The 16269-nt window shown below is 36.3% G+C and overlaps 1 protein-coding gene across 7 annotated transcripts in view; it reads left to right on the top strand.

Annotated features, from left to right (window-relative positions):
* The window catches only part of HDAC9 (histone deacetylase 9), a 1013429-nt gene that overhangs the window by 67462 nt on the left and 929698 nt on the right, over window positions 1–16269 (top strand). For all 7 annotated transcript variants that reach the window (XM_061198513.1, XM_061198520.1, XM_061198516.1 and 4 more), the window contains exon 2: window positions 4799–4918. In XM_061198513.1, the coding sequence (XP_061054496.1) occupies window positions 4894–4918 (25 nt within the window). In that variant the 5' untranslated portion in view covers window positions 4799–4893. The remainder of the gene's footprint in view (window positions 1–4798; window positions 4919–16269) is intronic.

Raw genomic sequence — 16269 nt, 5'->3', positions numbered from 1 at the left:
AATTGGGAGATTGGGATTGACATGTATACACTAATATGTATAAAATAGATAACTAATAAGAACCTGCTGTATAAAAAAATAAATAAAATAAAATAATAAATAATTACTTGAGCCAAGGCAGCGTTCATTGAAAGGGAAAGGAGGGCCCAGATATGAAAGATATTTTAAAGACATCAGTGTTCTGGCTTTGGTGACTATCTATGGGAAATGCAAGAAATGGAGAATTGAAATAAAATCTAAGGTTTCCATCGTGGGTAACAGAGTATCTGGTATGTACTCAATAGAGTTTGTTGAATAGAATGTTAAGAGTGATTTTCTAGTGTTTTTCTCTAAAGATGAAATTATGGCAGAATTTTAGGTTTTGAGGCATAAGATAGAGACTGTAGGTCTGATGATCCTCCTGATACTCAGTGCATTGTACAATGGATGCTATGAATTGAATCAGCTCACGAAGCCTACTATACAGAGGATTTGAGGCTAATGGCTCCATCTCAGAAGAGGAGGACTTGCAAGTGAGTGTGATTGGCTTTGTACACTGAACTGTGCATTACAACTTGCCCTAAGTCTGAGAAAGATATATTAGAGACACATAGTTTTTGTTAGCTACACAGCATTCTGCTTTCTTATTGGCACACTGTCCAAAATAATACCAATTGCCCGGAAGGAAAAAAAAGAAAGAAAACTGTAATAAGAAGCTCAGGCTATAGCTTTAAAAAACCGAAATAAAGATTGTGGTAGGGAAGGTGAAGTCTTAGTCAAATTTGAAAGCTTATACTGTGAGAATTCTTGTAGACGTTTATTGTAACTTTTCAATTTATTTTATCATCTTTTGTGATTGAGTTCAGTCTATTCAATGGCAAGGTAAGTTCTTTAGTAAAGACCTGTACTTAGTGAGTCAGTACTGAAACTGTGATGACTAGGTAGACAGAGTCTTGGTATTCAAGCAGCTTTGCTAGAATGGTCTGTAATTCCTTGTGATGCAATAAAGAGAGCACAGGGCTAAAAGGCAGAAGGCCAGCCCTCCCATTTGTCATCTGCATGTCTGTAAATGAATTCCCGAAGCTCCCTAAGCCTCAAATTCCTCATCTGTAAAATGGGAATAAAATGACTTAGTATACTCCAGAGGGCTGTTGTGAAGATCAGGGGAAATAAGCCTTGTGCAAATTCTTTGTGGTCTGCAAAGCTCTGCTAACTTGCCATGTTATTACTATGGAACAGGCCATGTAGGTGGAATGGTTCAAGGACCTATGGAACCACTTCCACAATGATGTTAATGAGAGTAGCATGGGCTGGGGCAGTGTAATGTGTTAGTGCCCTCTCTTTCCCTGGCTGCACAGACAAGCTAAAGCATTGCAAGATGTCACCCCCTTGGGCTATTGCCCTGTGCTATATCCCAGGATAGTATAGCACTAATTTACTTGCGAGCAGCTGACCAACTTGTAGTTAGAGATGACCTTTTTGAAACAAAGACTCTTACCCCCTTACTGTGGATCCAGGTAGCTCAAGGAATATAGTTGACCCCAAATAACCATTCTTGGATCTCAGTAGGTAAAAGTTTTATAGCAGCAATTTTGCTTTTGCTGTGCTTGTATTTATCTCCTTAAATGTGCATATATATTTTTTTACAGCATGGACAAATTAATGTACAAATTAATTGAAACTATTACTTGAAGCCAGATATAATTCTGTATTTGCTTTAATAATCTGTACTCATAAACAATCAGCATAACTTTTTTTCCTTTTTTTTCACTTATCTACCCACATGAAGGTCAGTTTCCTATTTTTTCTTGTTCAGACTTACTGTAAGAATGACTAATATTCTAGGGGAAAACTTCCCCATTCTAAGAAAATAGTCTGTTTCCCTGTAGTCCATTTAGATAAAGAAGTGTGGGAAGATTTAAGAACAAATTGCCCTTTCTTATTGACAAATATTCCCCCACTGACCCCTCTTTCTTTTCCAAGCAGCTAAAAATGATCTTAATTTGTGCCCAATTCTGAATCAGTTTTTTCCCTGAAATAGGGCTGCCAATCCATTGATTTTGTTGTCCATGAGTCAAGGGAAGCTTATGGAGCCTATGATGCATACACACACACACACCCCCGTATGCATATATGTGTAGAGGATCCATATCCCTGAAACATTTTAGGAGAGCTCTTTAAATGACCATATTTCAGTTATGCAGCTATAGTTATTGTGATAACTTTGGTTTAATATGGCTCATTGGAAATGCAGATGTAATAAATGGGAACTAGTATGTATCAACATAGAAATGCATATTAATTTTCTTTATAACAGTGTTCAGATAACAAGGCTTTCATAATGTTAGAAGAATATGTCATGATTAGGCAGTTATTAAAAGGTTGAATGGCAAGGAGAGTAGTTTAAATTTTAGAAAGGTATTTAATGGTAAGATTTTGGAAGCCAAATTCATATTTCCATCTGAGATTCACTTTGCAACTCAAGTCTAGAGCTATGAAGACAAAACTCCACAATTATGTAAGTAGCCATAAATCAGCATGTTGTGGACAGTTGTTATGCGTGTTTGTGGAAATAAACAGCAGAAGTGTGTAGAAATAGAAACTTTTTTTTATATATAAATTTATTTAATTATTTTTTTGGCTGTGTTGGGTCTTCGTTGCTGCGCGTGGGCTTTCTCTAGTTGCGGTGAGCGGGGGCTACTCTTTGTTGCCGTGCGCAGGCTTCTCGTTGCGGTGGCTTCTCTTGTTGCAGAGCATGGGCTCTAGGCATGCGGGCTTAAGTAGTTGTGGCGCACGGGCTTAGTTGCTCCGTGGCATGTGGGATCTTCCTGAACCAGGGATGGAACCTGTGACCCCTGCATTGGCAGGCAGATTCTTAACCACTGCGCCACAAGGGAAGTCCCAGAAACATCTTTTTAATTTTAGATTTTGGGACAAGTAGTAAAACTTTGGCTTTGTATGTATTACCACTGTTCAACTGTTGGAAATTATTGGTTAAACTAAGTTATATTTGTAGATATACAAGTATCAATTGTACAAAGTGACATTATAGATTAAAAATAATTTTTTTAAAACACAGAGTAACTATGCCTCTGATGGAAGGTACCTTTTAGTGCTGCTTCACTTATATTCTCTTAAGGTTTCCTGTCCCTTGCTTTTTGTTATTTTTAATTTAAAATCAAATCGTGCCATTGAGAATCAAGAATGTATTAAGAACATTTAAAAATGTTTTAGACTGCAATGTAAAAAAAAATTAAAATGCAAAAAAATCTCAAAGTCCACATTCATCAATTTTAGATAGTCTATAAATTCACATTTCACTCAATTTTAACTTTGATTTTGCTTCATTTCCTTTTAATTATGAAGCATATGATATCAGTTTTTTTACCTGTAAGGGTAGGGAGGGGAGTAACAAGTATCTATTAGCATGGTTGATGTGAAAATGATATAAAATATGGTAATATGTCTAAAAGTACTTTGTAACTGTAAAGAACTATGCAAATGATGTTATTACTTTAAAATACGATATTGACATCTTTTTATTTAGAGGCCACTGTCAGAATGTCTGTTTGCTGATACAGAAATCAAAGGAATTTTTTACTCTTCATTTTTCATCTTTTTTTGTAGAAATATTGCTTTCTCATCAACCTGGAAATTAAGATTCTTTAAATAATGCTGATAAAATAATCACATCAGTATAATTTTTGAAGGGGATTTATAAAAATATACATTTTATTGTTTCTAAATCTTAATGTATATCCAGCACAAAAGATGTGGTGAGAATTAGCCTGTTAGAACTGATGAGTCAACTGTTTTTAATAACTGGCATACTTCTATTTTGGGACCTCTTGAAGTATTATAGGTATTCTTAGCGATGTTACATAGTTCTTCAGGGAAATATGTATTTATATCCTGCTTTATACATTTGGGCAAAAATAGTAATAACACTTTCAAAATACTGATGGGAAAACGAGTCACAATAAATATGTTGGATTCTCAAGATAAAGAGATGTACAATTCTCAGAGTTACAGCATACTGTCTTTAAAAATAGTGCAATTGGGATATACTATTTTAGTAAGAAACTCATTAAGTACAACTTTAAAAGCTTCTTTTTCCTCTTCTTTTTTTAAACTTTGACATTCCAGTAAGTTGTGAGGAAAATGTTCTTCCACTTGCTCTTTGCTGAAGTGTCCAGAAAGTCCCTTAAATTCCTTTCAAGAAGTCCATCCTGTAAGTGCCACTCCTAGAAAGAGTATGGTTGTTATTACTGTTGGCTGGAACAAGATTGCAAAAGACTTCAAGAAGAAATGGAAATTGTAATGGGAGTTTTCTGTCACCCTTGTAGTTTATGGTATTTTTGTCCTATTTTTTTTAGTCTAAAGTTTTTTTTTGGCCAAGAAGTCCTTATCTCTAGAAGGAAATCTGTGATATTGATAGTTAAGAATACTATGTAATGAGATTCTTATATCCAGAATTCCAAAAAAATTAAAAATTTCTGTAATAATGATAACAGCAAACAAGTTAGTATACAATAGTAAATAGGAAACTAATTATAATTTTGTAAAGTGCTTTTCACAGATTCCTTCTACACCTATTATTTTATTTTGGTGTTCGCAGTATTTTTGTGCTTTAAGCATGACTGGTAAACTTGCTCTTTTATAAATGAAGACTTAAGACTCCTGGGAGGTTGATGTGACTGCCTCAAAGACCCTCCGTCGAGGGGTGGCTCAGCTGAGACTCAAGGCTGGTTCTCTGTTTCTTTTCCTGTGTGGCTTGACATAACCTATATAATACACATGCATTTTTCTTACATTCTAGGCTTCCCCTCTACCAGCTTCTCGTGGACCGACATTGCCAGCTAAAGAAAGGCTGTGAATCCGCATCCCAGCCCATCAGTCCTTCTCCTGATTCCCATGATGAGTTCACCAGTGCAGTCCGGTCAGTCTGGTTGCTTCTTAAACCATTAACAGACTTAATATGAAAGATGTTGTTTTGTGTTGCTTCAAACTAAGCAATTTAAGTTGTGAAAGGACTTTTTTTTTTCTGATGAAGATTGGTTAATATAATGAATTTTGAATTTTGTCTTCTATAGCCAATCCTCTATTATGTAAGCTTGCTTTCCACGCAGTTAATTTCATTTGTGTTGTTATCTGAGCAGTGGGCTTTAATTCTTCTGCTGCAAATGTAACATTTGGATTGAATTTTATGAAGTTATAAGTATTTGCTAAATATGATGTAGGCATCTAATTCACACCCAGAGTCTTCTGACTGAATACGTGTCTGTATGTTTTTAAATGGTGTTGTGGGCTTTGGAAGTCAGCCTGTGGATTACTCCCCCTCCATCTCTTTGACACACAGGAAGGATATTTCTCTTCCCCACCCTTCTTTGCTGCCACTCCTGTTTCCTATATACATATTTAATTATATTTAATCTCAGCACCTGCTTCCTCTGAGTCCAGTGTAACGTGTGGCTCATGTAGTGTTGTGATCAGCACAGCTGACACCCATTTCTCCAGGAACAGGGTGTCACTTTTGGAACAAACACAATCCAAGTCTTGAGAATGATGGAGTAGCTTCAGATATCACATGTTAAACATAGACAAATTTAAAAAGAATTTTCTGTTTGGATCATTATGGGAGTATTTATTTCTGTATATTCTTTAAAAAATCTTTCAGCATATTGATATCCTTGAGTTATCCAACTCCTTAGATTGAAGCTAGTGTAATATTTTATTCAGAGTTTATGAAGGGGAGTTTTTTGCCAAGATTTTCACTCTGTGGAGGGCCACACCCAGATCAGTTGCTCTGGAATTCCAGTGTCTCATCAATCTTCCTCACATCCCCAGCAGGCTGCCAGCTTGTGTGTTGAATTTGGATCTGGAAATTATTGGAGAGTATAACTGTAACTGTTGATTCTAAATGATGTAGTAAAGATATTCCAGAGTCTTTAGTCACAGTCATGATTTATAATTGGCGTTATCATCTGAATAAGAAGATGAAGAGTTACCTAGGCCTCTTATCTCTGAGTCCCTGTAGCCCAGTGGTTCTCAAACTTTAACATCAGAGGGAGGGCTTTTAAATTTAAGCCCCATCCCCACAGTTTTCGATTCAGGTCTTAGGCGCGTCCCAGGAATTGCAGTATTTATAGGTTCCCGTAGGTGATGCTGCTGCTGCCTGGGGACTACACTTTGGGAAGCACTGGTCTAGCCTGCAATACTTGTTCCTTCCTCCACCCTGCCTGCTCTCCACCCCCTCCTTCCCCCACGACGCCACCCTCACAGGCAGCCTTCTGTGTGACCTGCATTACTCATCACAGTCATGGCACAGTTTTACGATCCTTTCTGTTGAGTTGAACTTAAAATGATATCTGCATTTTTATATCTATGTATTATATTTTAAATACATATTATATTTATTTATATATAAATTTAGTGTTTCAAAATTACATAATTTAAAAGAGACATTTAATTTAGAAATACCATAGCCAAACATTTTTTTTTCTTGTGGTAAAATGTGTTGGAATCATTAAAAAACATACTAAAGGCAATGGGGACAAATTGGCTATGTACACATGTGGCAGAAAACTTACTCCATTTCTCTAAGTTACGGTCTAGAATTTATATAGGGGGTTGTCTTTAATTCTCAAGATCAGAAACTATACTTCTTATATATTTTTATAAAACTGTCCATGTTCCTTTATTATTCTCTACCCACCTCCCCCATGTCCTCTGTACATTGTTTGTTTACCTCCCACTTTTACTTCACAGAAGAATGACAGGTCAGATTGAATCATGGGAAAATAGACTTTTTGCCAGTGACAACTGTATCCAAATGAAACATTTGAAATGGCGTTTCTACCTGGATATGTAATCTTGCAATGGGCACAAAATGCAGATCCCATCCAGGTTAATGAAGGATGAAACTATAGGGGAAATATTTGATTCCAAATTATAATTAAACTCAATTTATAAAACTTACTGACTTTTAAATAGTGCAAGTGTAGCAATTTCAGTGTCTATATCGTCTCTCTTTAGCGTCTTTCTAGCATGTATGGACTTGCACCCATTTTTTTTCTTTCTTTTTTTATTGAAGTATAGTTGATGTACGATATTATATAAGCTACAGGTGTACGATATAGGGATTCACAATTTTTTAAAGGTTATACTCCATTTATAGTTGTTGTAAAATATTGACTATGTTCCCCATGTTGTATAATATATGCCTGTAGCTTATTTTATATACAGTGGTTTGTATCTATTAATCCCCTACCCCTATATTGCTCCTCTCCTCTTTCCTCTCCCCCCTGGTAAACACTAGTTTATTCTCTATATCTGAGTCTGTTTCTTCTTTGTTATATTCATTAGTTTGTTGTACTTTTTAGATTCTGTATATAAGTGCTATCATACAGTATTTGTCTTTCTCTGTCTACCCTGTTTCACTCAGCATAATACCCTCCATGTCCATTCATGTTGTTGCAAATGGCAGAATTTCAGAATGGACCCACTTAGTTTTAAGGTGAAACACATAATCCCATTAGAACATTATTGTAAGCGATTAGACTCCCAGTTTAACCCATCAAGGTCTATTTAAAGGTAACTACTTTGCAATGAATGAATATAGAACTATTTTGACAACCTTATTTGGAAAAGAGAATCAGTACAACGTAATGAAAAATATTTAAAACTTTTACATGTTTAAAGAAAAGTGGGCCAAATGGCAGGAAGACAAACAGGTGAGAAATTCTATGGTGATACTTAATGTGGTCTATGGGCACCTTAGATCGTTTCTCTGGTAGGTCTGTATTATATCTAATTTCATTCTAAAAGTAATGTGTTTTTTGGGAGGTCAGTGTAAGGGTGATTCTACTCTTGGTTTTCTCATCTGATGTGTGGAACAGAAGGTGGGAGTGACATTTTTATTGTTGTGGAGGTAACCGCTTAAGAGGTAAAGTATATTGGGCAAAAAAGCTATAGAAACGATGTATATATGTAAGGAACAGATGGTCAGAAGTAACATTTACTGAACTTTGTGAGGTAAAAGAGAAAAGGGAAACAGATGAGTGCATGCACCTGACTTTTGAGAGAGAAGAACCAGGCATGATTAAAGGGGATTTGAGGTTAAATAAGAATCTTATTGTCTGCCCAGCATAGGTTGTTGGTTGTATAGGAAGGGCACGTGAATCCATGCTTTAAGGTGCATATGGAGAAGGAGGGAGTAGTACGAATAATTCAGCTTCTTGTGCTCAAGATGATAGCAACTTGTAGCATTGTTTAAAAACTCAGAGTTCCTATATGTAAATGTAATACATAAGATGGTCAAATACACTGGACTCCCTTTCAAAAAGACAAAGTAAAATAATACCAAATACTTTGATTAATACCACATATACCTGACACTAGCTCACAACAGGTAATATTTGACAATTGAAATCAGCATGCCCTGCCCGCAAAAGTATTGATTTTATAACATGAAAATGTCCTTTCAGGCAGCTATTTTGATGGGGAGGTTCTTGCCAGCCATGATAATCGTTCAGTTAGAAGAAGAGTGGATGGTAAATGAGACAGCCACCAAGTGAAACTCATTTGACTTTAGAGCTATTAAAATGTCCTTGTGTACTTTCTTTCTTATAAATACTTCTGGTCTGTTGAGAGCAGCATTATACAGACATCTTAATCAATTATGTTTGGGAAATTCTTATGAGTGAACTCGGAGCTGAAGAAAGTCATAGCACAGGTGGGTGGGAGTCTTTTCTGTTTATTCCAAGTACAAACTGTGATCAGAGACCTGAAATGCACTTTGCATATATATAAAGGAAAATGCTGGCCACAAACATTAAAACAGGCTTCTACTACTATTAGCCTGTATCTTACGGTACCATATATATTCTACTGGTGAGAGATAACCTAATCGTTTGACTTAGAAAAAGTGTTTTTCTCACATCTCCTTTTTAAAAAAAAACTGTCTAAAAAGAGAATTGAATTGGTCTTATGCAATCACCATCCATTTATTTTGCTCTTGTTCCGCAAAGGGCTCTAAGGAGTTATTGTGCACCAGAAAATAGTCTCACTCCAGTTGTTCCAGAAATTCTTTAATAGTCAGTATTTCAGATAGTGTAAACTCTTATTTTCCCCAGGCATTGACACAATTCTCATAAAAGTTCTCTATCCATATTCAAATACAGTCGATATCAAGTACTAAATGTTACTGTCTTGATCATATGTGCAGTCAAACAATAAGTACTGATTTCTGAATATAGAATTCACTGGTTTTTATTTTAATCTTGCTGCCCCAATAATGTTCTAAGTTAGAGCACTGGGTATTGCTTTTGGGCACTGAGGAGCCTGAGTGGAGAGAGGACTACATGGATGAGACTGGCAGCTAGCTGCTGCAATTAAGATAGTCATTCATTTAAAACTTAGCATGTATTCTGTGCTAAGCAGTGTGTTACTCTGTGGGGACACAAAGAGTACTAAAAACATGGTTTCTACCCTATGAACAGTACCCTTTAGTGGGAGAGACAGAAGTGTAAATAGTTTTGGTCCATTCAGTGTGTTAAGTATTTTAATAAATATAGGAACAGAAGTTAATTTCTTCTGTATAGCAGTATGGATGCCATTTCTGGTAATTTATTTTTATCAGGATTGCCAAATTTCAGAAGGAAAGACTTTAGGGCTCATCTAATCTAGAGTTTTCCAAACGTGTCAGATAATAAAAATCATCTGATGCTCTTGTTAAAAATACAGACTCTTGGACCACCCTCCCCCCACCCCCGCCAAAAAAAGACTTACACAGTGGACCTGGAGGGGGTATTAGATAACATATTGCATAGCGCTCTTCACTGTGACTTGGCAAAGTGCCGAATTGTTCTTTAATCTGTCCAGCAAGCACTAGTGTTTCTCATTGAGACGCTAGAAAAACAAATATATCATTAAATTCCATCTTAATATAGGTATTCGTCCTGTGAGCTAAACTATAGCTCAGTCATTTTGCTTTCTGATAAATAAAAATCTAGCAGTGTTGAAAACTAGAGGAGGTAATAACTTGTGGTGAAATTCTAGGGCTTATGTGTATTCTCTGCCAGCAAGCCACCCTGTTTTATGTGGAGATGAACCAAAGAGATTCTTATAGTAGAGTACATTTTTTTCCTCCTCAGAACAAATTTCTACCTATTTTAACCCAGATCAGTTTTTAAGAATGATCCCAAGGTTATAGAAAACATGATTTGAGCCTGGACATTTTTTTTTTTTTAATTTTATTTATTTATTTATTTATTTTATGGCTGTGTTGGGTCTTCATTTCTGTGCGAGGGCCTTCTCTAGTTGCGGCAAGCGGGGGCCACTCTTCATCGCGGTGCGCGGGCCTCTCATCATCGCGGCCTCTCTTGTTGCGGAGCACCGGCTCCAGACGCGCAGGCTCAGTCGTTGTGGCTCACGGGCCCAGTTGCTCCGCGGCATGTGGGATCTTCCCAGACCAGGGCTCGATCCCATGTCCCCTGCATTGGCAGGCAGATTCTCAACCACCGCGCCACCAGGGAAGCCCGAGCCTGGACATTTTTAAGAGTAACTAAATTCGGCTGTATCAGCCTTAGAATGATTCCAGTATGACTTTTACTTTTGATGGATCTAATTTATATAATGTAATTTTGATGAAAATGCACCCAAAGGAATTTTCCAAACATAGAACACAATGGGCATCATGCCCCCTGGAATTGATAATGTTGTGGCCTTGGGGGCTCCTAGGTGACTTTGGATGGCAGAGTTACTATTAGCTGTATAGCAAAGTCCTATAATATTAGTTTTCAAAGCCCATTGCATATAGGTGGCTAATTTCTCTTTTCTTCATCATTGTGGGAACACTTAAAACAGCTACTCCACCCCACTGAGTGAGACGACCTGGTTGTTGATACAAACTAAAGGTTTGTGGCAGGATCTTATATTCTATTCCTTTTCTTTTTTCTTTGGCAAATCTTAGGCGAAAATTAGTTGAGCTTTCCCCCTTCATGCCTCTGTTTGGCTAAACAGCTGAGTTCTCTTATAGAAATGTAGAATAGCTTTAACTAATGATCAAAAAGTTCTTTGAGATAAAAAATGTTATGAAAATGCTAAGTAGTATAAACAATTTGAGGGCAAGCATTAATAAAAGCTTCACTGCAAGCATTTTTAAAGAGGACTAATAAAAGCTTCACGGTTCAATTTTCTAGAAGCATATGGGGCCCATAAGGCCTGCCCCTGTTTTTAAAATTTATGAACTCTTTAATGATTCACCACTTTTGCTCTAGTGCATTACCCACTGTGGTCCCATTTAGTTACTAAGTAGGAAACTAAAACCAGGACAAAGCTACAAACAGATATCACAGTGTCCAAGTTGGTATTTTTTCTTCAATTTGTTCACAGTGTGTTACCATAAAAAATGAATGGTAAATGAAATAGAGTTGTAAGGCAAATCAAGTAGGTTATGGCTTCCCCAGATGAGTGTGATCAGCTGTATTTTTTTAATGAAATACAGGTCAAATCTTATTACAATAAGCTCTGTGTAATTAAAATATTTTCAGGCTCCCAGACAATTATCTATTTCAAGTAGTGTTCAAGAAAAATATTCTAAGATAATGAAATAAATTAGCCCCTTGAAGTTTGTTGTAACAGAATTTGATCACAGAGTACGGTATTAGTGAAGCATACTGAATGTTAATTTATTAAATATTGTTATAGATTTTTCTGTTGCTGTAACTTCACAGTTAAGTGATTCATTCTTGTGCTATTGCTAAATCTAAACTTCTAAATATGATATTCAAGTTTGAAAGATAAACCAGAGAGAGCATTTTATTCATTGTCTAATTCCTGAGAGACAGTACTTTAAAAATGAGGCACAAACTTTTCCACAAAATGTTCAGCTTAAATTTACTTTGCATATTTATTTGTTTTCCACTTTGCTTTTCACAATTTATTTTTGTGGGTAATTCAGTTTATATATTTCTTATTGTGTTCATTATTGTAGCACTAGTTCAAACAGAAAAGAAGGTTATTTCTTGTTCATATAAAGACTAAACAGGTTTTCCTGAATGGTAGGTTGTTCTTTTTCTGGTGGCTATTCAGAGCCCAAGACAGATTCTAATTTGTGACTATACTTCTTCAGCTCATGGATTCCAAGGTTATTGTGTGTCTCTACATCAAGCTGATGGAAGAGAAATGGAAGAAGTGGATTGTGTATGAAAAGTTTCCATAGGCATGTTGCTTCTGTTCACATTTCATTGGGTAGAATTTAGTCACATGTCCACAGCTAATTACAAAGGAGGCTGGGAAATGTAGTCCAGCAGGAGTCCAGGAAGTGGATGAAACAAGTTTTGTGAACAGCTGGCTAGTCCCTACCACATTTGTCTTAAACATTTACCTGGGAGTACCAATGTGGTATTGCATACAAGAGGTGGAGTACTTCCTATTGTACTTTTTTAAAAAAAATTTTTTTAAAGTTTTTTTTGATGTGGACCATTTTTAAAGTCTTTATTGAATTTTTTACAATGTTTCTTCTGTTTTATGTTTTGGTTTTTTGGCCTCGAGGCATGGGGGATCTTAGCTCCCTGACCAGGGATCGAACCCGCACCCCCTGCATTGGAAGGCGAAGTCTTAACCACTGACCGCTAGGGAAATCCCCTTCCTCATGTACTCTTGATTAAACCAATTATTAAAGAGTTAAGTAAGATTCCTTTAAAGAGATAGAAACACATTAAAGTCAGGACAAATCAGTTTATCTACATTTTCTAAGAGTTACTTAAAGAAGCCTTTCTTTAGAATCATGCTAAGTAGTGAAGCAGTGTAGCTATTAGAAAATTCAAGTTCTTGTTGTTAGTGGGAACTTTGCAGAAAATGGGAATAATATGTATAATGTAGAATATTATGTTTCCTTAACTAGTGTACAAAAGTCATGTGAGTGACAGCTGAAGACTGCAAAAAAAATATCATGTCAGTTTATCTGAAGTTATAGTTGTGTGTATACTGAGGAAGAAGTAATATTCACAATTCTTATGTTTGCTTTTTATTGCATATTGGAGTCACAGCTTTAAACAACTTCATAGTTTAAATATTATGATGAAAATCTAGGCCAAATAAGCAGTGGTTGATAGATACTTGTTTTACATTGATTTTTTTCATGAATGCAGTTATAAAACAATGCTAGGCTTTTTGAAGATCCATAAGCAAAATTTGGTACTTCTGCAAAATACACATGGACAGCCTTTTGTTTATAGCATCTGTCATTGTTTGAGAATGTCAATATATAAGCAGTCTTCTCTTATGACTTATTGCCTCTAGTTTGTTGTAGGGTTAGAAAGTGAAGAACTATGCTAAATAAAATTGTTTAGTAAGATAAGTTCTATAAGTTCTGGGGAAATGTACAGAGGTCTCTTTTATGAGCAAAACACATGTTTGGTTTTTTCTTACATGTTGTAATTACACTTTAAAAAAAATGTTCAAAGAGCTTGTTGTTATGATGCTGCTTACTTTATTTATTTATTTTTATTTTTATTTTGGCCACGCCAGGCAGCATGTGGGACTTCCCCAACTAGGGATGGAACCTGTGCCCACTGCAGTGGGAGCGTGGAGTTTTAACCACTGGACCGCCAGGGAAGTCCCTGTAATTACACTTTAACTGTCTCCCTAACCCTTTTATTTTCTTGGTTCTTTCTAGCTTGCTATATAGAACAAGAAAATTCTGAGTTTTTAATAGGTGAGGCATTGTTACGGGTTTGATTTTGTCACGCTTATCCTTGCAGATTACAATCAATACATTTTATCAATGCATGTTCCGTGTGTTGATTTGTGTTTCTTCAGAGGTACTTTAATATGCAAAATGAAAGACTCATGACTAAATTATTGGTGAGTTTTTCTTTAAAATCTTGTATTGATTAACGGGAAATAGAAAAGCTCTGAGGTAGTCTGTGAAATGGTTTGAAGTCTTTTTCATGATAACTTTCTGGCATTTGATTATATAAGGCTCCTTCCTTTTATGATAGATGGTTGCTTGTCAAGCAGTACTGAATAATTAACCTTTTCTTCCAGACTTTTAACTTCCAAGAGAACTTTCTCTTCATTGTTGATATTATAACTCCACTGGCAACTGGCCGAGCTGGGGAATTTCCTCTGGAGTTAGAATTTGCCCTAATAATTTTGCCCTCCTTGGAATTCTGTGAGTCCTGAGAGAGGGCAGATAATCATAGCTGCACACATGTGGGCAGTCATCTTTTATCTTTCACTCTCAGAGGAAATTGTTCTTCAGAAAGAAGTGCTGAAATGACATATGAACAAATCATTAATAAGAAAAACTAGTTATGAGGTTTGGATTCTCTGAGATTGTAAGCATGTTTAATAAAAGCTGGTGACACCTTCTGGGTCTATTGTTACTGGAAAGGCTGCTTAATTACCTTACTTATGTTTTTCTGATCTTGAGATTTCGAGTGCTCTCCGGAGATCTAAGACTGCTGTACAAATGGACAAAGCCAAAACTTTATCTTGAACCTCTCTTTTAAAAATCTCTATCTGATAGGAAAAAATATTTGAAGTCATTATAGTTACTTGTTTGGCTTGTCACTGGGACCCCAGATGTCTGCCCAATGTGTTCATGGATGTGGACGTTTTAGAAATATCACTATCATTTAGGGCATACTGTTGTAATAAATTATTAACCCAGTGATAGTGAAGTAATTCTTCCTGAAGTCCTTTCTCCCCTCATTATATGTTGTATGAAATAAGTATTATAATTAGAGATATTTTAAAAACTGCTTTAAGAAAATAAGAGCGTATGGCTATGAAAATTATTTTTGCATTGTTTTTATAGTATTTTTGGTTATATCTGTATCTTTATGCCTATAATATGGTGCTTGATTTTTTTAATGGAGAATTGAATGTATCTTATTTTGGCTTTATGTTTAAAGTGAAACAATAAACAGTAAAACAGATTTTAAAGGTAAAAGTATTTCAGTGAAAGGACCTAGAAATTAGTAGAAAAAGTCAGGAAACCAATTATAGAAAGAGGAAAAAGAATATATACCATAACTTGTGTTAGGTAATGTGTGCTCTTGAATTTCTGAATTTCAATAAAACATGTCAAAGTAGAGTTCATTTTCCCTTCTGTTGGGAGAATTGATAATCCGCTTACCCATCTGCCTTCCTACCTTTCTGAGTTTTCTTTCTTTATTTTGCTTTTATGCTGCGTAACTCTAAAAAGGATTTGGGATCTATATAATAAATTAAAAAAATAGAATACATGAAAAGGAAAGGAAATAAAGGAAGGAAAATCAGATAAAGTAAACACCTTTAGTACATATACTCAGGTTCTGTAAAGTTGCTAGAAAAGGAATGGATTTGGCTCTGGACTTCCTGGTAGCAAGTCTGTGTTCTACTATGAGATTACTCTTTCTTCAGCCTAAATCTGATCAAGTCACTGCCCTCTTTAAGAAATGTCAGTGGCTGTCCATAACCTCTGCCTGAGGTGCACCGGTACCCTTTCCAGATTTATCTTCCTTTTTCTCCTCAGTGAACCCTGAACTCTGTTCTGATCACCACATGGAGCTGCGTGCCTTTCCCCAGGTCCTGCTTTCCTGCTTGCAGACCTTTAAATGCACCTTTCTCATTGCTGGGAGTGCCTTTCCCCCAAACCCTCCACCTCTCCAGATCTCGGGAAATGTCTTTATTTATCCTTCAAGACATGACTCCAATTCCATTCTTCTGTGAAGCCTTCCTGGGTGACCCTTGGCTCCTCTGACATCTGCTACCTCTGTTAATTATGGAACTTATCTCCTGATGCTGGGGGTTGTCTTAGTAATAGCTCAGTAGCAAACTAAGCTTTTGAGAGCAAGGCATATCTTCTTGATACTTTTTCTTTTGGCATAAAATAAAGCAGTTGGCTGTTTTACTCCTGGTTGCTTGCTTAGTTAACCAGTACGATGCCAAGCATGTAAAAGGAGCCAAATAAGTGAAGAACGAAGGGCTTTCAGAGGAGGCCTGTGGTAGTGGTGCTATATCTGAGGGTGGGGAAGCTGTTGAAAATACCTGAGCAAAACCAATCTGCTCGATCTCTGGAAAATCATATCCCTTCCCTTTCTTTCTTCTTACGTGTTCATTTGTTGACTTTCTGTTCTTTTCACTTCTGAATGACGGTTTTGAGATGTTCTTTTGCCTCTATTTAGTTCTACCCATTGAAGTGTTTTTTTCTCTTTCTAGGGTAGCTTGTCTGTCCCTTGAACAATAAACATTGCAATAGGGTGCTTATTGTTCGCAAGACTTACAGCCGCACGCTCA

This window comes from Eubalaena glacialis, chromosome 8 (genome assembly GCF_028564815.1).
Source record: "Eubalaena glacialis isolate mEubGla1 chromosome 8, mEubGla1.1.hap2.+ XY, whole genome shotgun sequence".
Classification (NCBI taxonomy): domain Eukaryota; kingdom Metazoa; phylum Chordata; class Mammalia; order Artiodactyla; family Balaenidae; genus Eubalaena; species Eubalaena glacialis.
The sequence above is the reverse complement of the archived record's forward strand: the minus strand, read 5'-3'. Positions and strand labels throughout refer to the sequence as shown.